Source organism: Diceros bicornis, chromosome 6, assembly GCF_020826845.1.
Source record: "Diceros bicornis minor isolate mBicDic1 chromosome 6, mDicBic1.mat.cur, whole genome shotgun sequence".
Classification (NCBI taxonomy): Eukaryota; Metazoa; Chordata; class Mammalia; order Perissodactyla; family Rhinocerotidae; genus Diceros; species Diceros bicornis.
Genome location: NC_080745.1, coordinates 74769771 through 74792194, shown reverse-complemented (window position 1 = coordinate 74792194; position 22424 = coordinate 74769771). Strand labels below are relative to the sequence as shown.

At 32.8% G+C, this 22424-nt stretch overlaps 1 protein-coding gene across 2 annotated transcripts in view; it reads right to left on the bottom strand.

The window, feature by feature from the left end:
- Positions 1–4775: 4775 nt before the first annotated feature.
- SHOC2 (SHOC2 leucine rich repeat scaffold protein) overlaps positions 4776–22424 on the bottom strand; it is a 96412-nt gene continuing 78763 nt past the window's right edge. For both annotated transcript variants that reach the window (XM_058543974.1, XM_058543975.1), the window contains exons 4-9: positions 16530–16660; positions 14560–14748; positions 11523–11645; positions 8744–8881; positions 8286–8403; positions 4776–6863 (exon numbers count right to left, since the gene is read on the bottom strand). In XM_058543974.1, the coding sequence (XP_058399957.1) occupies positions 6655–6863; positions 8286–8403; positions 8744–8881; positions 11523–11645; positions 14560–14748; positions 16530–16660 (908 nt within the window). In that variant the 3' untranslated portion in view covers positions 4776–6654. The remainder of the gene's footprint in view (positions 6864–8285; positions 8404–8743; positions 8882–11522; positions 11646–14559; positions 14749–16529; positions 16661–22424) is intronic.

Sequence of the window (22424 nt, the reverse complement as noted above, 5' to 3'; positions counted from 1 at the left end):
TTCATCAGGATTCCACCCCCTTCCCATTCCACATGCTCTCCCAAGGAAATTCTTGCTTTGATTATCATCTGTATGTTGAATCATGTTTCTAGGCCTAACCTTCTAAGCACCGGATTTAAGTATCCAATTGCTTACTTGGCATCTGCACTTGATGTCCCACAGGTGTCCCACATCCTTTCCCTACACCCAAACAAACTAAAAGAACCTGGTCCTCCTACAAAGTTCTGTAGTTTAATAAATTCATCTAGATGCTTAAGCCACAATTCTGGGAGTAACTTTTGATTCTATAACTTACTTTTTCCTATCATTCATGAAGTCTTACTAATACTTCTTCCTAAGTCTCCCTTAAATGTTTCTTTCCATCCCCACAGCCACAATCCCAATCAAAGCCAATGTCATCTGTGATCTGGATTACTCCAACAGCCTCTCATCTGGCCGCTTGGCCTCTAGTTTTGATTTCATTCAATCTATTCTTCTCAAGGTTGCCAGAGTGACTTTTTAAAAATACACATCAAAGAATGTTCAGAGGAAAGATGACAGTTAATCACGTGCACAGGACTAATATTTATTACCTTCCCTGATAAATTTTCTTCAGCCAATTGAATAGTTTACACTGGGTAAGGTCTCCTTTACCCTTATAGCTTTTGTTCTCATGAAACATTTAAAAACATATCTTAAATAAATGCTCTTTATTAGCCAATACCACAACTTTCTTTTTCTAGGAATTCTGCACTCAATTTCCACCTTTAGTACCAAGACATCTTAAACAGCAGAGCAGACTTTCTTACGAAAGGTTACAAAATAAAACACGTTTTCTTCATGAAGGCTCATAGAATGGGAGAAGTATCTCTAATAATTCAATGTCTCCATTATAGGACAGTTTTTATTATAGGATATATTCATTGCATACTCTAATAGTAAAAAAACCAAAAAAAAAAAAAACCTCAAAACTATAATTTGGGATTTTATAAATAGTAAATATAAATAACTATACTGAAGGTCACTACTGACAGTACAAAATACTTTGTTGCATCTTTATGTCCACCTATTTTTGTACACATTATGCATGCCATTTGCTGTTTTAAAGTTTTCTAGAAGATTAAATGGTAGTGAAGAGTCCTTTCAATTCCACATTTTTGTGGTTCAATGATATTGTAAAGACTGATTTCATGTTGAACTTCAGTGACACGTAGCATTGGAAATTTTTTAAAAGATTCAATGGTAAAACATTTACAAATACTTATTTATACTGAATACCTTAATACAGAACGACTGATTAAAAAAGTAAGACAAAGTAAGATATATAGCCAAAATAATCAACAATATAATTCAGGTTAAAAGTACATTTTCTGAAGGCTGTTTACACCTTTTGGCCTCGAATCATAATTCAAGATAGCTAAGTTTTACCACAACAAAAGCCTTGTTAAACATCAGTGGAAGCCTGAACTTCACTAGGAGAAAAGTCAAAACTGTTAAATATTATTTTCAGATACTATCATTTTTGCAGTGTTCTATCTATGCCTTGTAAACTGTGCACTGTGCAAATTATTGTGTATCTAATTAAAAACAAGTTCTGACATGCAGATTAAAATATAATCTAAGGACACTATTCATCATACAAAATACTGTGTTACATTCTTATTTAGCAGTTCAAGACAACTTTCTGAACTGTTAAAAATGAGTTTTGACAGCCAGCCCTGAGGGCCCAGTGGTTAAAGTTTGGCACGGTCTGCTTCGGCAGCCCGGGTTTGGTTCCTGGGAATGGAACCACACCACTCGTCTGTCAGTAGCCATGCTGTGGTGGCGGCTCAGATAGAAGAACTAGAAGAACCTACAACTAGAATATACAACTATGTACTGGGGCTTTGGGGAGGGAAAAAAAGAAAGAAAAAAAGAGGAAGACTGGCAACAGACGTTAGCTCAGGGCGAATCTTTCCCAGCAAAAAAAAAAAAAAAAGTTTTGAGGTGAGAAGAGAAAAACACTAAATGAGAAAAATTATATATTAGTATACTTTTCTATTAAAGACAAATACTAAAATAAATAAATGATTTGAGCCATATACACATAACATCCCCTTTAGCAGCAGACACCAGGTTTTAAGCATTGGATGGACAGACTTATTGAATAATAATTTCTACAAAATCATGAAAAGAAAATGGTATAGACAACTAATGCAAATGCTATTTGTATATTAAGCCTGATCAGACCAGTGGAAGGTTAAATTCTCCAAATAAAAACCACTAATGATAAAAGGTAAATTAGATAACATGAACTCTAAATAATAACAGTCACTGATAAAGCACCTATAGACTCTAATTATTAGATTTTCCAAGTGAGGTCATTTTTAGTAGTACCTATAACATATATATTCATTTCTTATTAGGATTGTTAGGATGGAGCTCTAATAATTTGCACAAAGATCGAATCTCCTCACTAGCCCAACTATTACTATTATGCAAATGAGGGAGAAAAAAACGCTCCTTTCTCCAGACTCTACTTCCATCTGTCAGAAATTTCACATAATATACTGATTTTGTTAGAACAAAGCACTTTACTGCCATCTGCTGAAAAACTGTCGTAATAAATATACAAATCTATGATGTAAATAAATCCTCCCAATAAGTAGTATTCTTATATGCTGTACAACCTGCAAAACCTGTACATGACAGCACTGCCCATACTAGTGGACAATAGTGGACACTATTCCTACCAAACTTTAAAAAGTCCTCAATCTGAAACACTATAAACTACTATCCAGTTGAAGTCTTGATCACTAACAGGTATTTACCTTCAAAACAGTTTATATTTAGAATATGTAAGTCAGTGAGATAATTACAAAGTGCATAAAGTTTTTTTTAAAGGTAACGACCAACTTCAGTTTTAAAAGTTAAAAATCCCCAGAAAACCTTATTTATATTTTAACTTATATTTCAAAGTAAAAATAAACCCACAGGGGCCGCCCCAGTGGTATAGTGGTTAAGTTCGTGCGCTCTGCTTCAGCGGCCTGGGGTTCACAGGTTCAGATCCCAGGTGCAGACCAATGTAGCACTCATCAAGCCATGCTATGGCTGCGTCCCACATACAAAATGGAGGAAGACTGGCACAGCTGTTAGCTCAGGGACAATCTTCCTCAAGCAAAAAAATAAAAAATAAAAATAAATAAACTCACAAATGTTTCCTTAGAATTAGTGTTATCAGGTTTAGAGGCATCCTATTCAATAAAAAAGTACCGATATCTATTTTATAAAACATTCTCCTAACACTTTCTTAATATAACATTCAAGACACTCCCTTAGATACCAAGTTGATACCACAACTCTTGCATAGTCAAATTCTCAAAGACTTGATAATCAACCAAAGACTGTCATACGTTTTCCAATTGCCCAAACTGGCTCTTAAAAGCTCAACTAACCAAAAGAATAAAGCAAAAGAAAAGTTTTTATCTAAGATACTTGGTATACAATCTTATCCTCTGGTATAGGCAGAAGGATAGTTTTCTTCACAAGTTATTCATTTTAGTTAAATTTGAAAATTTCAGGAATTTATTCTGCTTATTTTGGATTGTGCCATTTGCTTTCTTCTAATTTTAATCATCCAACAGCAACTATATATCCTGTTTTTCCACAGACAGTTCTGATCTATGGCTGTTGGCCCAACATAACAACTGATAGTGCCCCCTTTCCATTTCAAAGTCTTCAATTTTATACACTTTAACCACGACATTCTTACTGATAACAAATACAAATTCTGCAAGCTGAAATTTGGACTCAATATGCACGGCTTAGCAATACTAAGAAGAAAAGTAAAAATTATAACAAAAGTTAGCAGAGAAAAGACTAGATAAATTGTGATGTATAACAGTTTATCCATTTTAAATGATTCAGACTTTACAATGAGATAAATTGGAAATATGCAATTACATTTTTAGAACTCATTCCAATTGTATCACTCACCTTTTAATATAAGTACAAATAAATGTTTTATGTGTATTTTCTCCCCCAAGAGTTTCTATCTTCTACTGTTTTCATTTGTATCCATCAAGTCCATAAATTATTTAGCATTTCCCCCTTCTTTCTGCATGAAATAATCATTTGGGATTTAAAAAGTATTCAACTACCACAAAAGAAGGACTGTTTGACATTGTCATTGACATTTTGCTACTATAAAAAGCAAAGCTTAGAGCAATGTTTTTACAATGCAACATCTTATGACATTCCTTTTTTATTTACTGAGCCTCACGGAGAGAGTAAACCTAATTCTTTAACAGAAAGGAAAATTTTGGCCATGCCAATTAGTCCCACTGCAGTTTCAGAAAAAGTATTAGCTCATACGTAGTCATTCAACAATATCCCTTATTATATTCAAATTATTTAAATATCCTGATTTCACAAGGATATCCCAATTAGAGTCCATTTTAGTTTCTTGTTAGAAGTACTGAAATTCATGGGCTCGTACAAGGTGGCAGCCATAAACAGGACATATCTTTTACACTTAAATTTTATAACTCCTCAGGTATATGTGGTTTGCATGTAACATCACTTCTACATTTAAGATTGTGATTATTTTGCACTTCTGCTACAGACTAACATAAATGAAGGTAGGGGACCCAAAATGTTTTAAAAACCATATCTATTTTCATTTTTTAAGAAACAATACCATATTTTTTTCCAAGAAAAGACATTAGGTTACTGCCTTTAAAGTTCAAGTTCCATCATGTTAATATATAAACACACCTGGATATGAGATTTTTAAAAAACCACACATACACACAAGCTCTAGGTAGAGCTGTAATAAAGAAATTCCTTTTATAAACAAAATTTTAACTGAAAAGCCACAGTAGATGGAAAAAAGAAGAAAGGATATTACTTGGTAAAATCCAGTGACATCTACAATAGTTTTACAGCACATTTAAGCATTCTAGGGTTTTATATCTTCACCTGCCTTCCATTTCTTAGTTGCTCCTTAAAAAATTGCCAATTACGAATACAGGTTCGACCTCAAACTTAGTCCTGAATTTGAGTGCCAGGAAGAGCAAAATAACACTCCAAATTTCGATCTTAATATTATAGCCTTAATTCAAAAATGATTTTATTTAAAACACAATGCCCATCTAAGTGGAAAAAAAAAGAAAACCAAGCAGCAATACGTAATTATACATAACAGTTATTCATTATATGGGAAAATTCATTATATTTTTCAGGATGATATCTAGAATGCACTCGCTCTGTGAGTCTCTTCAATAATTAAATCAACTTAGACCGACACTACCAAAAGTAAGAGTACTGTATAAGGGGCACACATTTACAATACTGCTAGCCTTAAAAGCAGTAACGCAAAAGAAAATATATCAAATAGCACATGCACATCTTACAGAACTTCCACTGAATTATCAATGGCTTCTATGCAATGTGCCTCTTTCCCATAACTGTATTAACTTCCAAGAAAGGAAAGATGAGATTAAAATCAATGGTACTGAACTGAATTGTTTGAAGCCAGTGCCCCACATGTGGGGAAAAGTGCATTTAGTTCAGCAGCAATACAGCACAGTGTGAAGATATTGTGCTTAGATGCGATATTCCAGAACTGAAAGATGTACAAGGCAAGTCAAGATATAAAACCATAGTACACTGTTAAATAACCTTGAAACATACATATATTGCAGTGTTCAAAGAAAAACATTCATTTCATTGTACAAGGATAGGGAGAAATCCTTAAAGTTACCTATTGTAGTTTATGATATAATAAATACATATCTATATAGCATTGTATATACATATATAGAATGTGTGTGTTTATGTGTATCTTTTTTTTGCCAAATTATTGTCTGTTTTTGTGGATCTGCAACTTTCAGGAATGAAAACTCCTTTGTACTACAAGTTTCTGTCCCCATAAACTTAAGAAAAGACATTTGTACTAGAAAAGGTCTGAATACCCTCCCCCCAACCCAAAGACTCACTTCAGATATTTTGCTTCACAATTGATCAGAGAAACAATTAAAGGAATTCTGGAATTTTTGATTCACTTTGCCAGTTGTTTCAACAAGCAAATATCTTTTAATATCTAAACAAGCTGATGCAAATTCTTTAGCAAAGGATATAAACTCTAGATTTGACTGATTAAAACAGAGCAAATCAAACCAAAAAAAAAAAAAATCCAGTGATTTACTCTGACTGTAAACAATATATAAAATTTAAATCTCAAATTTAAAAATAAGTTAAAGAAAAATTCTACCTTCAGGGCCTATAATACTATAAAGATGTGACAATTGGTAAGGGGAAAATGTATATGAAAAGTTGCAACAAAATTTTTTGCCCATTATTTTTGCTAAGAGAAAGTATATCTAACTATACTACCTCTGTCCCTTAAGTTTAATAACTTCATAATTTGTTGGCAAATGTTTTAAGCAGACTGGCGTATCTTAATACACAACAGAAAAACATCCATCAAGTTCAGCAAAGAAAACTTATATAAGCCTTTTGTACAGAATTAAAAAAAATCTAAATGGCTATGATTCCTCTATTAGCAGAAACACATAATGCAGTCTTTATAAATCTGCCAAATATATCAATATCTACATAAATAGATACAGATATAGATATGAAACATTAATGGCAGTCTATTTTTGAACAGTGTGTGGGACCAGCAGATTTGTATCAGACCATGGCACGATATGGACCCTGCATCTTTAGGAACTGAATGATGAAAGAAGGACCCCCAGCAACAATCTGAGGTGGAAGGTGACTGAGTGGACAGTTCTCAATACTCATGATTGAAAGCTTGCTGCAAAGAGCCAGCTCAAAGGGAAGGCTATGCAGGTTCGGGTTGTCATTCAAATACAGTTCTTCTAGGTTCTCCAGTGTACCTGTTTAAAAAAAAAAAATCAAATCAATTATTATTTTTTAAAAACACAGTTACTATTAAAAAATTTCAACTGGGCATGATGCTATCCTAGGCATTATATATACTGAATATACATTTCCTCTTATTCTCGTCTCTTAGTTTTGAAACTCTCTACAACCATAGATCTCAAACTTTGCTGCATATCCAAACTAACTGGGGAGATTTTTAAAAGCCTCATGTCCAGGTCACATTCTATACCAATTAAATCAGAATCTCTTCCTTTATGGTTGGTTTTCAAGCTTGGAGAGTTTTTTTGAAAATACACATGCTACCTCTGCAGAGATTGTTTGGGGCAGCTTGGCATTTCTATGTATTTTTTCAAAGCTTCAGAGGTAAGTTTATTGCACAGTCAGTGCGTGCCTATAATCATCTTCCTATTATAGACAATGTGATAAGCTCTCCTATTTATAAATTTCTCGTGTAGAAAGGTTTTTGTTACTTGGAATAAATCTTTCACTAAGAGAGTTATCATATATTTGGTAGTAAGTCAAAAATCAGTTTATATCATCTTTTAAAAAATTTTTCTTATACTCTCTTAGGATACTAATACTTTCTAGGCAAATGTCTCAAGGAACTGCAAGAGACTAGCTGAATAAATATATTAGAAATAAAAGTGTAAATCTGCCCCATGTGTTTCTAATTTTTAAATTTCAAAATTTTTAATATTTGATAGTGGTGTATAGAAGACTAATAAAAATAACAGCTACCAGGTAATGTATTTCTTTACATGTAAGATTTCATTTAATATTCAGAGCAACCCTATGAGAAATTACTATTATCATCCTTATTTTACAGGTAGGAAACTTGAAGCTTAGGGAGTTTCTTTTCCTGATCCAAAGCCATAAAGCCAATAAGCGACAAAGCTAGACTTTGAATTGTCTATTTTACTCCCAAACCATTTTTAACCACTAATCTATAGTGTCTCTGGAACAGCATGGTATAGATAGGAGAATATAATACATGGAATTACCAATTTAAGAACTACTATATGACCTCAATCAATTAACTCTCTCTGTAAAATGGGGTCATAACCTGTCTAAAATTCAACGGGGTCATGTTGATTATATGAAATAATGGGTATGAAGAAACTTTAAAAATTCTAAAGGACTCTCAAATATTAATATTAATTCTAAAATCTGATAAGTAAATGGTCTTTTGGTATAAGACATCAGTAATTTAATTCAAGCCTGTGTAATTTTTAAATTTGGAATGAATATACCAAAACCAACCAACCACTGGCGCTCTATATAAAAAAAATCTAGAGCCTGATGTAACCTCAGTTGACAAAAACAGATTTGTCACATTAATCTGAAATACTGCTTGAAAACACAATAGCAAATTATTGGTACAGAGTCAAAGCGTCAAGCATCCAAACGGTTCATACCAATTTCCTCAGGAAGATGAGTAAGTAGGTTCTCTCCAAGGCCTAGATGTGTGAGATTGGTAAGGTGACCAATACCTCTGGGAAGAGTGGTCAACTGGTTGTTTGTCAAGACTAATTTCTAAAAGATTAACAAAATAAGAGACGATTACATATATATTTCCTATGACTGATGTAAGTTTAAAATAATACATTTAAACTAATAAGTTAAATCAACAGGGATATTAGATTGGATAGGATGAGAATCACTCAATCAGTTTTTCTTTCAAAAAATATTTGTTAGAAATTCAAAAGCAGATATAGCAGGTTACAAGAACATAAAACTCAGCCTTAATGCTATAATAGGAAAATCTATCTGGTCCAAGAATTAGATCACATTCTAGAAAGAAAAATGTGCAATTTGGAATGCCTCCCCAAAACTTTAATCATATAACTATAAAATCATCAGGGTAATGTTTTACCTGCAAATCCTTAAGATAAGCAATTTCATTTGGCAAGGATTCCAATTTGTTCTCTTCTAGATCCAACTCTCTTAACTTTCTAAGGTTTCCAAGACCATGGGGAAGCTTCTTTAGAAGATTGTTGGACAATATTAGAACCTAAAAAGAAATTATTGATAGTGTTTGGCAACTCATGAAATGGAATTATATATTACCATTGTGTGGCTTAAAATTTATTAAGCAATGCTAACTCTCTAAATAGTGAATATTAAAGATAATGTTTAATTATATAACATAAAACATTTAACTTGCTATTCCAAGAAAAATCACCATAGTTACTGGAAATAAAATAGAGATTTTATTTGATTAATTGAAAACTAATGAAAACAAAAGGGAAAAATTTTAATTTTAACTAAATTACAAAAAAACACAGAAAATTAACTACTTGCACTGATTCATATAGTTAATGGTATTTTGATACTAAATAGTTACAAATGTCTATCTAATAGGAAACCAATTATTTATTCAAAAATCCTTACAAATCATCATTTAAGTAAAATTGACTTCTAAACTACCTATATCAATCCACTACACTTACTATTTGCGGTATATTTATTACATTGCAAAGCATCCTGTAATATACTGAGAGAGAAAAAAAGGTTGAGGAAGACAGTCCTCATTCTCACAGAAGTTAACAATGTGGGGGAGGACAATACTGGGTATGGGGATAGTGAAAAGAGCACTGAATGGAAAGATCTACATAAGTTTCTGGATAATTTTTCATGCCCACTTACTTCCTCCAAAGTTATACCACTCATAATAAAAAAAACATATACAATAAGACCAAGAAAATAACAGCAGCTGCCATTTATTGAGTTTACTATTTGTAGAACACTATACTAAATGCATTATGTGCATTATTGCACTTAATCCTAACTACAACCTTATGAGAAAAATACTATGTACTATCCCATTTCACAGCTAAGGAAACTGAAGCCTGGGCAGGGTAAATCCATAAATAAAGACATATAAGTAGCATTGTTCATACAACTCAATAGCAAAAAAACAATCCTATTAAAAATGTGCAGAGGATCTGAATAGACATTTTTCCAAAGGACATATACAGATGGCCAACAGGCACATGAAAAGGTGCTCAACATCACTAATCATCAGGGAAATGGAAATCAAAACCACAATGAGATATCACCCCACACCTGTTAGAATGGCTATTATAAAAAAGATAAGTGTCGGCAAGTATGTGGAGAAAAGGGAACCCTTGTACACTGTTGGTGAGAGTGTAAATTGGTACAGCCACTATGGAAAACAGTATGGAGGTTCCTCAAAAAATTAAAAATAGAACTACCATCTGATACAGCAATTCTACTTCTGGGCATTTATCCAAAGAAAATGAAAACACTAATTGAAAAAGATATATGCATCCCCATGTTCACTGCAGCATTATTTATAACAGCCAAGATATGGAAACAGAGCATCCATTGATATGAATGGATAAAGAAAATGCCACACACACACACACGCACACACACACGAATATTATTCAGCCATAAAAAAGGAATGAAATCTTGGCATTTTGTGACAACATGGATGGACCTTGAGGGCATTATGCTACGTGAAATAAGTCAGAGAAAGACAAATTATCATATGATCTCAACCAGAGGGGAGGGAGGAAGGGCAAAATGGGTGCAAGGAGTCAAAAGGTACAAAATTCCAGTAATAAAATAAATAAGTCATGAGGATGTAATGTGCAGCATGGTGACTATAGTTAACAATACTGTGTTGTATGTGAAAGTTGCTAAGTGGTAAATCTTAAAAGTGTTCATCACAAGAAAAGAAAGTTCTATAACCATATATCGTGATGGATGTTAACTAGACTTATGGCAGTGATCATTTTGCAATATATTCAAATATTGACTCATTAGATTGTACACCTTAAACTAATATAATGTTGTATATCAATTACACCCCAATTAAAAAAAAAGGTGGAATTATACCCAGATCTGTTTGGCTTCAAAGCCCATGCTTTTAACCATTATATCATACTATTTCACCTTACTAAAATACTAAAAGAATAAAGAAATTCGGTTTTTAAAAAATACAGATACAGAGGAAATTTTAAAAAATATATATTTACTATTTGTAAGCTTTTTCATCAGAAGGATGAAAATTCTAGGGCCTCAGAGGCAGGAGAAATCATCTTTGACTGAGGAGGTGACAAAAAGATGGATCTTTAAAATTTTTAAAGAAAAAATTAAGGGGATGAGAAGAGGACATTCTTGATATTGGGAACAATAAGACTAAACGTACATAGCTAGAAATATGCACACATTTCCAACAAAGAAAATAATCTATCTAACTAGTAAATAAAAGAGTAGGTTGGTAATTAGGATGGAAAAATAGGCCAGAATCATATGAAGGGTTCTGAATGCCAGTCTCAGGAATCCATAATAATCTTGGTAGACAATGGTGCAGAGTTCTTAAACAGAGTCAAGGGGAAAAATATGTTCTAAAAGATGTTAGGTTTTAGAAACCTTTTCTTTCAAAGGTGCTTTACAGCACTCAAACTTACCAACTTTTAGTGGGCAACAGTAATTCAGAAGCATTGAGCCCAGATTACGTCAACATCTTATCATCCTAATAGGGTTGTGTATGTTTAAGAGAGCTCTAACATTTCTAATTATGATCTTCACCCAAATGGAAATTGCTTATTTTAATTGGAAACTTTATAAGCGAGATAACTGTGGAAGGATCTAAGGAATTCTAAATGCTCTTTTATACTCACCTCAAGAGAAACGAGGCCAGACACATCTTCAGGGATCTTTGTGAGCTGATTAGTGGCTAAATTCAATTCTACCATACTGGTCCAAGTTCCAAAATCCAAGGGAAGTGATGTCAACTGATTGTCCTGGCAAAGACAAAAGAAGCATCCCAGGTAGAACCACAAAAACAAAGGCCCCTATATACTTCTCTATGGAAAGAGAATTCCTAATTAATCAGAAAACCTTATTTCCCCACCCCCCGCATTTTTTCTGGTGAGGAAGATTAGCCCTGAGCTAACAGCTGTGCCCACCTTTCTCTATTTCATATGTGGGACGCCCGCCACAGTATGGCTTGATGAGCGGTGCATAGGTCCACACCTGGGATCTGAACTTGTGAACCTGCATACTCCAGGCTGCCAAGGCAGAGTGTGTGAACTTAACCACTACGCCACCGGGCTGGCCCGCCTTATTCCCTTTTTTGAGATCCAAATACAGAAAGGAAAAAACAAGCAACAAAAACTCTACGCCTCCAAAGTTTTTCATGCAGTAATTAGATTTTAATTTTGCGGTTAAACTGCAAATTTGTTCCCTATGTGATTATCTGTATTGAATATGGAAAAATACACTACAGAGACCAACACTTCTGATTTCAAAGGTCCTATTGATAAACACGTTTTCCCCATTTCACAAAAATATACAGAAATCACTGAATAAAATGTTGATGCTCATGAGCACAATGGAAGAAGAAACATCTAATTATAGCCCACAAGGAAACTAGATAACCTCAGCAATTCTAGAGATGTGGAGCAATAAATCAGAAGACGAAAAAAGTCTTAAGACTGCAAACTAAATCATTAAAACACTAACTATCCACAATTTTACTTTAAAAATCCATAAGAAAAGATGGTAAGAACATATTTATCACTGAATAACAAAAACAGATGATGAAACAGTGTAATCCTAATTTTGTTTAAAAATTAGATATACATAGAAAAAAAAGTGAAATATATGCCAGTGATTCATTATTTTTTTTCCTGCTTCCTTATATTCACTTATAAAACACATTTTCATCAATAACAACTCTTATCACACTGTTCTGTGTTGGGGATATTGGTATCGAGAGTGGACCATCAGTATCCCTGTCCCAGTTGGATATCAATGATATATGCCAATATATTAACAGCAATGCTACCTCTCAGTGAGGGAATTACTTTACGTCCTTTTGTTAATCTGTATTTTTAAAATTTTCTGCAATGTACATAGATTACTTGTCTCATTTTATACAAAATCATCCATAAGAGAAATTCGACGTAGCAAACATCCATTTGAAAACCAAGTTTTTCTTTTATCATAATATTTAAACTTATTACCTATCTATTATAACATTTAAACTTATTATCTATCTATGCCCAAACTACTGATAGTTAATAATATGACAAAGCATTTTCATTAAAAAAATTTACTACTGGCCCTTATATGAAGAGGAAAATGTCAGTCTTTATTTTCACTTCTTCCAAGAAAAAGTTTTGTTAAACATTTGTCATTTTTTTAATTTTTATTTTTTGTGAGGAAGATTGGCCCTGAGCTAACATCTGTTGCCAATTTTCCTCTTTTTGTTTGAGGAAGATTGTCCTCGAGCTAACATCTGTGCCAATCCTCCTCTACTGTGTATGTGGGATGCTGCCACAGCATGGCCTGACGAGCAGTGTGCAGGTCTGTGCCAGGATCTGAACCTGCAAACCCGGGGCAACTGAAGCGGAGCACACGAACTTAACCACTACGCCACTGGGCCAGGCCCTGTCATTATTTTGAAGAAAAATTAAGGTAAAATCCTATGCAAAGTTTTATTATTTCACTGAAAACAGCAAGCCTAACATATTTACAATAACATCATATCCATAAAAACGTATAACCAAATGCAAAAACTAATGAACACTTCAACTGCTCTGTTCTAAGCCTCCTATTACAAACTGAATATTCAGAATTAATGCCATTACCACTGTTAAATGGTAATGATCAATCATGAATTAACAATGAATTTCATAACTTGTTTAAGATTATAAGATTATCTTGAATTTCCACTAGTTCACTTATTATATTCTTCTAAAGAATTATCATAAAAGACACACATGTCTATGAACAAGTCTAGACAGAATCAAGAAACTGTACATTTAGACTGTAATTTAAAGAACCACAATTATGTTGAGATGGTTCGCCAAAGACAAATGGACGTAGTATGGTACTATAGAAAAAACACTATACCTGGAAGCTGGAAATCTAAGTTTCCTGGATTCTTACCTCACCCATGAAATTAGCTACGTGGAACAATTTACTTATCACCTCTGGGCCTAAAGTTTGTTCACTACAGATTAAATCACTGAACAAGTCATTTTTCATTTCTTTCCTCCTTTTATAATAAACTTCTTTTTCTTTATTACAAATGTGAAACTCATTCACTGTTGAGAATACAGATAAGAACTAAAGATCACCCATAATTAATTCTCATATGCAAATATAAACATTATATTGTGGTAAACACTGGTTATATGTATGCATATAAATCTATAGATATTTAATTAATACATAATTAAGTAAATTAAAAACAGCTTTTAAAAACTATGGGTGGAAAGACAGTCTTCCATGCTTTAACTTTTTTCTACTTAACAAATTGAGAATATTTCAAGTGGTATTTAATATTCTTCTAAACTAGAGTATTATTTTTACTGGATTCATAGTATGCCATTGAAGATATAGTACTTTTAAAAACCAGTCTCTATTAATAAGTTGGTACCAATTAAATAGAAAGCTCTGCAATACATATCCCTACAAGTATGCTTTTATGAACATCCATAATTATGTCTTTAGGACAAATTGCTAGGGGTATGCACAGTTCTAAGATATTTGTTATCTAATAAAAATTACCCTGAAGTATCCATATTATCAGTTTAGATCCCATTAGCAAGAAATAAGTACCCATTCTCCACACTGATAGAGAAAACATAAATATTAGAAGTACTAGTAATAGTAGCTTTTTTTCCTCCAATACAAACAGAAGCTTACCTTCATATTTAGCTTACTTAATACTTTTGCTCTGGAGAAAATTCCAAACGGGATTTTATTGATTCGATTGTGTTCCATGTTGAGGGAATAGATGGTGGAAAACTGAGATGGCCCACCTACTGGATACAACTGGAAGCAATTTCTAGCTAAGGTCAAACTATTCAGTTTCACAAGACTTGATAAAAGACTCTGTAAAAAATGAAATAAATATAAGAATCAGAACTGTAACAAGACTTATTCTGTAGAGGACAGAGCAGAAGTCCCAAACACAAATGCCTCAAAGGGCCTTGCAGGTAACAAATGACAGAGACTGGTTGGGCCGGTTTTGTGATGCCTCATCTAGAGGGACAGTCACTTCTTAACTCTAGCTAATTGCTGCCTTGGAGGGATGTAGAGCCAGTGTAGTCAGATTTCCAGATTTTATAAGAAATAGGAAATTCATTTACTTATATGAAATCTCCTGATTTTTATTCTTTGGCTTCAACTGATTTAAAAAACTCTATAGAGTGAAAAATAAAAAAATATGTCTGTGGGTAAGAGGTGTGTCGTGAGTGGCCAATTTGACACCTCTACAGAGCAGAAACTTGGGTATCAGACAGTCCTGTGCCTGAGTCCTGGCACTGCCACTTGCTGTGTGACCATTCCTATCTAGGTCTTTGTTAAGTAACTACCTCTAAATTATTATTAAGATTAACATAATGCCTGCCACAGAGTAAGCTTTTATTCGGTAATTTAATGCTTCCTTTTAGGAATATTAAATTTAGAAGATGATAATACTTCCCGATATTGTGCAATACATTGCTTTTCCATACGGTAAAATTTTTGACGGAATATGCTTCCATCAAACAAGTATTTACTTAGCACACAACCCCATATCCCCTTACTTCAGCCTCCCACCATGTAACCACAGTGCTAGGTGTCTAGGTATTATGAAAGAGTCTCTGCCATTAAGAAGACTGAACCCTATCTAGAGAAATAAGGCACACAGATAGGAAAAAGAAAATAATAAATAACTGTATATAATCAATAATAAATTATATAGAATAGGCACACACGCAGACACACAGGAAAACTAGCAATAGTCTAAACATAATAGGGCCACTTACATAAGACATTTTTAATTGTTACAAAAAAGACTTTGCAAAGCTCAATCAATCTGCTAGTCTACAATTCCATTCTTTTATTTGTTAGAATACAATAAGATATTATGCTTGAATAACCATAAGCAAACATACAAGTTGTTGGGCATCCTAAAATAGTAAGTAGCAAAAGAAGGAAAGGCACAAGTGAAAAAATAAAGTTGAGAAAAGATAAATGTGAAAAAAAAGAGTATTGCATCTTGCCTAATTAATCTCTAAGCAAAATAAGTGAAAATATTTTTTCTAATAGAAATAACAAAACCCAAATTAAAAATAATGTGTTAAAAAATAACTGCTTTTGGTAACTGGTGTATGCTCAAGAGGCTTAAATATTATTGTATAAGCAGGGTAATAATTTGGATCACAGGAGTGTTGCAGCTAATATTAATCTTGATAACAAATAGTGCCTTCTATGTAGTTCAATCTTTTCATTTATCATCTTTCTACAGTACCTTTTTTAATAACTGAACTGGGTGGAGTAGTTGAGTTTTAAAACCAGCCATACAACTTTTCCTCAATAGCTTTTACTGCCAGTTTCCAAAACAACAGGAAGAAGATTTACATGGTGCTAAAGGAGAATGTAGCACATTGATTTTCCACCTTGGTTTCTCCCTTCTGCACGTTAAAAAAAAAAAAAAATGAAAATGTTCCTATAATCATACCTACTCTTCTTTGGAATTTTTATCTTAGTGGTGGCTATATGTCCATAGCATACTCATTATTTAAGCAATCTCAATCATCAAATTATTTACCCAGCTGTAAAGACTCACCAGTTTTTCCTTCATTAACTGGTAGACTTGTTTCAAGAGTTTACCTTAATCCACTTCTTACCTCTGGTAAAGTAGAAATGTTATTGTTCTCTAAATTTAATTCTTCAAGTGCACTGCATTTTGCCAGTGATCTGGGTATTGCTGACAGTCTGTTATATCTCAGACCAAGACGACTTAAACTGGACAGGTTTCCTGTGAACACAAAAAAAGCAATTTATTTTTTCAAAAATCTGATGAGCCTGTCACTGTCCCAGGCTATCAACGAGATATTTATGAATTACTGTGAAGTACCATTTCAGCAAGATCCTTAACTTCTAGTACCAAGGAACTACACACTACACTCTACCAATTAGGATGAAATTGAAACCACTTTTGTGCCCACTTGTCTTAGAGAAATAATGAAATACACAGCTATGTCAATTTTTAAAATGAATTATTAGAAAGTATTGGCATACTTTAATAACAAAATAACCTTTAGATAAGGCCTAATTGAATAACATCAAAGTAGTGTATATTTTAAATTTACAATAGTTATCCCATTTGTATCTATGTGATGATGATCCAACACAGGACAAGTGGTTACATATAAAAATATACATGTAATTTTGAAAAAGAAATTTCCAGATTTCTAAAATGGTATTATTTAAAATATAAGATGCACAATTATTTTGTGAGATCAGAATGGTCTGATATTTTCCATGAGTTTAAATATAAACATTCCGAAATTTCTCTGAAAAGTTGACCTCATGGTAAAAAAATTTCTCAAAATAAAAAAAAAAAATTACAAGCAAAGTGAAAGTTATAGCCTCTCTTATCATCTAAGCATATGCAGCTTGAGCACAAACTAGCCACTACTGAATATGCAAAAAGGCAAGGCAGAAAAATAGGCATTTTCTAATTTTATTGCCAAGACTACATGGCAAGCTACATGAATGAATACGATGATATCTGCTATCATAAAAGGTTTAAACCAAATTTAATTTCCCAGACAATATACATTAGAAAATAAGTTCATTTTGACACACACACACACACACAAAAAAGGCAACTATACTAAGAATTTAGTTCAATGTATTTCTTTGCCATAGCTGGTTAATTCCTTTTCTGACTTCAAATTACAACTGTTGCTATAACATTTTTAGATGAGCCAGGTTAAAATGTCAAATGTAGCCTCTAGTGTTAAATTATACAGTACTACCCATGTTAGAAATTATAGAATTATATGCCTATGTCACAGCTAACTTTTTGGAGAAAATATTTTGATGCCTTTCAACTTTCAGCAATTTGCTGATGTTTGTTTCTTTCTTTCCTTTTGCTTTGACCATTTTTCAAAAAATTGTACAAATAACTTTCTTTCTTAGATGCAACATTACTACAATACTTACAGAAAACATATATCAGCCTACAGCGTAAGTTAAGCCTGGAGGACAGTCATTATGCCTCATACCCTTATCTAGTTATCACTCATCTGACATCTTTCCCTCCTGCTGAAGAAATCAGTTGATTGAAGTTATAAGAAATGACTAATCGGAGCTAATTTTTACCCTTTAGATTTTCAAGGTAAGAATCAGTCATTGATAATGAAAATACTCTGATAATTCTATATCATAAATCTAGCCAACTACAATGCAGAAAAACTTAGCAATGATTTCAATTCCCATAATCAGAACTATTTCTGAGTTATGTTATGGTCATTTACATTACTTTCTTATAAAAATGTTTGAAAACTGGGCCAAGAGAGTTTGCTGGTGCTGATTAAGTAAGATTCCAATAGGCAGAAAACTGAATACAAAAGCAACAATAAAAACTACCACTTAGCAAAGACAAGTTAATATTGTTATTAAAGTGCTTTTTAAATTAACTAAGAATGTTTCACCAGTGTCTTTCTGATGGCACTCTTGTGAGATGTGCCAATTTTCAAGGAAAAAAAACACAAGCAGAGGATTGGATGACATTGCAAATTGCAAATCACCAGAGAATTTAGAGATTAGAAATAAAAGCAAGAATAATGTTTATTATTGCTATCACTGCACTATTTCATTGACTATGATACAAATGTTACTTAAAAGTTGAGCTGTCAAAAAACAAAAGAATCTACTTCATAACTAAGTTAATTATAGTCATATTCCTAATAGCAAAAAATGGGGACAACCTATACTTTGAAGAACAGATGAATAATTATTTAAATTGGAAGCATCACAGTATAATAGAAAAAATAAAGGATTTTATATTATATACGCAACCCTGGGCAAGTTATTTAAATGAGTCTATTTTCTTATCCATAAAGTGGGGATAATGCCAAATACCTGACAGGGTTGCTTTAAGGGTTAAATACAATGTGTGTAAGATACTTAGAACAGTGACTGATGCATAACAGATGTCCAAAACATGATTTTCTTCTACGATGTCGATATTCTGCTACATTCTGTACCTATTAAAATTATGTTACAAAAAATTTTAAGATGTAAAAGACTTTAAGTTATGATGGTAAGTGAAAAAAGCAAAATAAAATCATGCATTGTGTATGATCTTAACAATGTAAAAAAACACATGGATGCAAAAAGAGTGAAAGAAAACACATCGAAACTGTTATCTCTGCATGGTAGCATTATGGAAGATTAAAATTTTTTCTTTGAATTTGTGTATATTTTTCCTAATTTTCTGTAGTTTTGTAATTTACAACCATCCTTTTGATAAAGAAAAAACTATAATTCTAAAGTCATTTTAATTTTAAAAATTATAATATCTTTCTACCATTCTTTTTTTTAAATGAATATTTTACATTATGGAGATGTTTTACACTAATGTAGAGGTAAGATGTTTGGACACTTTACATTGGGAGGCTCATCTTCTCCATAAAGTGAGGATACGAGCTAAATTGTGGAAAAACAGAGCATGCTTTTTAGGTAGTCATTCTGATTTAAAAACAAAAAAAAAAAGATAAGAACGATACCCAAGAAGCAGCAATAAGAGCCATCTGAGAGTAATCAGCATGGACTGCAGCATAAGTCACCAGCCTGTCAAAGTCACCAACTAGTTAGTGTCAGAGCTACAATCAAACTCAGTTGGCTCCTTATCAAGTAATCGTTCTTCAAGATCTTCATTGACTTTGCTCCAGTTAGCTTGTTCTCTCTTGACACAGAAGCATGATATGTTCATTCTTACCTCCATGCTGTTTGACTATCCATGCTGTTGTGCTCATGGAATGTATTTTTATTCCATACTGAATCCAACATATTTGTTCATGAAGTTTTCCCTGGCCATTTTATCAAGATCTTATTGATCTCCCTGTAAACTGAACTCATGGTAGCATATTGTTTTCACCATAAATTGGCATTTATTTATATTTGGTCTTATGTTGTTAGTTGTTTCATGGATTAGTTACCTCCCCCAATAGACAGAGAACCCTTTAAGTGAGGGACCTTGTTATGTATTTCTACCTCTCCATAGAATTTGTTTCAGTGCTAAGCACACAGCAGGCATTCATTCATATTTTCTTAATAATACAGAAGCTAAAATATTTCACTACTGTCCTCCTTTCCAACAGGAACAAGATGCAAAAACTTAAAATTATATGAAAAGCTAATAAAAATCTCTTTTCTTTGACTCATTCTCATTTTATAAAATTGTATGTCTATGAAACATAGGCTTTACTGGACATGATTTAAAAATATATATCAGACTTGCCTGGTCTATCTGAATACAAATTAATTCTTCTACAAATATTTACAATAATTTTTCCTGGGATACCCAACTTCTAAGCAGCCCATATCAGCCAGAAAGCAGGAACTAACAATTTTAACTCTCTGCATGCCTCCCACCCCACCAGTTTTTTAATTACAAAATAAATGAACGCATCTTACTTTCTTCTCCAGATAACCATAGTTTGTAGTCTAATACATACCTATTGAGACCTTTCTCTAAGTATTTACTTACAAATACACAAATATAGGGATTTTTTTATGTTTGTTTTTATATAAATGGGACCATTCTATATGCTTTTCCTCCATATAACAACTCATGGAAATATTTTCTTGTGAGTAAATACAGACACACCTCATTTTATTTAGCCATTATAAAGTATTCTATGATATGTATGTACTATTATTTAATCATTCCCCAAATGATGGCTTGTTTCTAATCTTTGAAAAGGAATTCTGTAATGAACATCCCTATATGTATATCTTTGTGTACACGTGAAAATATTTCTGATGTATCAGAAAATATAGATATTTTAAATCTTGATAGATAGTACCACAAGGCTATATTGGTTTCATTCCCACTAAAAGTGAAAGACAGTGTCCCTTTACTTACATCCTTTAAAATGGAGAGGGAGGGAAGGTATCAATATTTTACCCCTTGCCTATTCTATGCCCATGGCCACTATAGCTACAGCTAAAGCTGGCAAAGGTAGAAATTTTCCTACAAGCAGTGATAACGTCTGACTATAAAGAACTTCAAAATCTTCTGATAAAATTTTAATTTGCTGTACAAAGTTGAAGATAAAAGAGGCAGTCAACCTTAAAAAAGAATTGGAAATAAATAAGACCATCCCTTTGTCTCCTTCATACCACTGCTTTCCTTATGGAAGAAAGCTGTTTCACTGTAATAAAATGGCTAAAGCATTCACCAAGAGGTCTTTGAAATCTGCCAGAAGAGGAAGGGGCTTGTTAATAGTGGAAAGTCCCCATAATTTTGTTCCATCAACTGACATGCCTCACTCAATCACTATTTACAGTAGAATAGTAGATGAATACAGTATTTTAACCATTTTTAATTCTCACTGAAACCTAAAAGCTTTCTCTGGAAACAAGGATTAGTATGGTAACCAAATTCTAAATGCTTATCAACCCAGAAGGCCTGTAATTAGAATCAGACTCCTGAAACTGCTCTTTCGAAATTAAAATAACTCTTAAGTTTCTCACTTTTAAAATCAGAAGGTTTCTAGAATTTAAAAATTACAAAATGAAAATGATGTAGTCCAATTGCCACATGACTATCTAGTACCAAAATTAGTAGTTATTTAAACAAAAATGGTACCTTCAATTTTCCTAAACTTTTTATTTTTCTCTTTTTTTCTTTTTTTGGTAGGGTAGAAGAGGCTGGACCTTAAAAAATATAATCTATGAGAATATGCTATTCTGATGAAGAAACTCACATTTGAAAAGGCCTCATCACTTTGTGGAGCACGGTATGTTCAAAGAGTCATCCACATTTTGCCAAAATTCTTTACTCACAGCAAAATAAAACAGGTGAAAAAAATTCAGGATAGAATATCAAAAAACTCTTATGCCAGAAAAAAACGTGAAATCAGAAGTGTGGCATTTACTGTGATTCACTCCCTGCAGTGGTTTCAACTCTAATCTCTTCCAATGTGTGGTTTTAACCACAAATTAAACTGCAACCTAAAAATCAAGCCATAGGTTGCTTTAATGTCGAGCCATTGCAACTAAGAAATAAAATCAATGTTGCTGAGCTTCTGTGTATAAATGTAGGCTGATCACTGCCAATCATTGGCATTTAGCTTTTAAGTGCTTAACTTCGACCGTTAAGTTGTTCTGTGCTCCACTTTGACAGCTTGCTTTCTTATGCTGTCAGATTTTTAAAATACGGCAACATCAAGTGGCTATGAATTAAAATTAGATGCTTTCAATTTCAGCAAATATAATCAGCATCTTTAGGTTAATTCAGCATAACTTTTGAGTTATGACTCTAACTCAAATAGATATAATCTTATTTTTAAAAAGTAGCAAAAAATCAGTAGAAAAGACACAGTTCTAACAATGAAATAATGTCAAAGGTACATTTTTTTTTCCAGAAACATTAAACTGAAAAACTGAAAGCAAACTGAAAAGCAAGCAATACAAAAATTCTTAAACGTCAAAAACCTAAAAGAATGCGACCATTAAAAAGAAAACTAGTGAAGTTGTTATATGTAAGCTGCACCCTAATTACC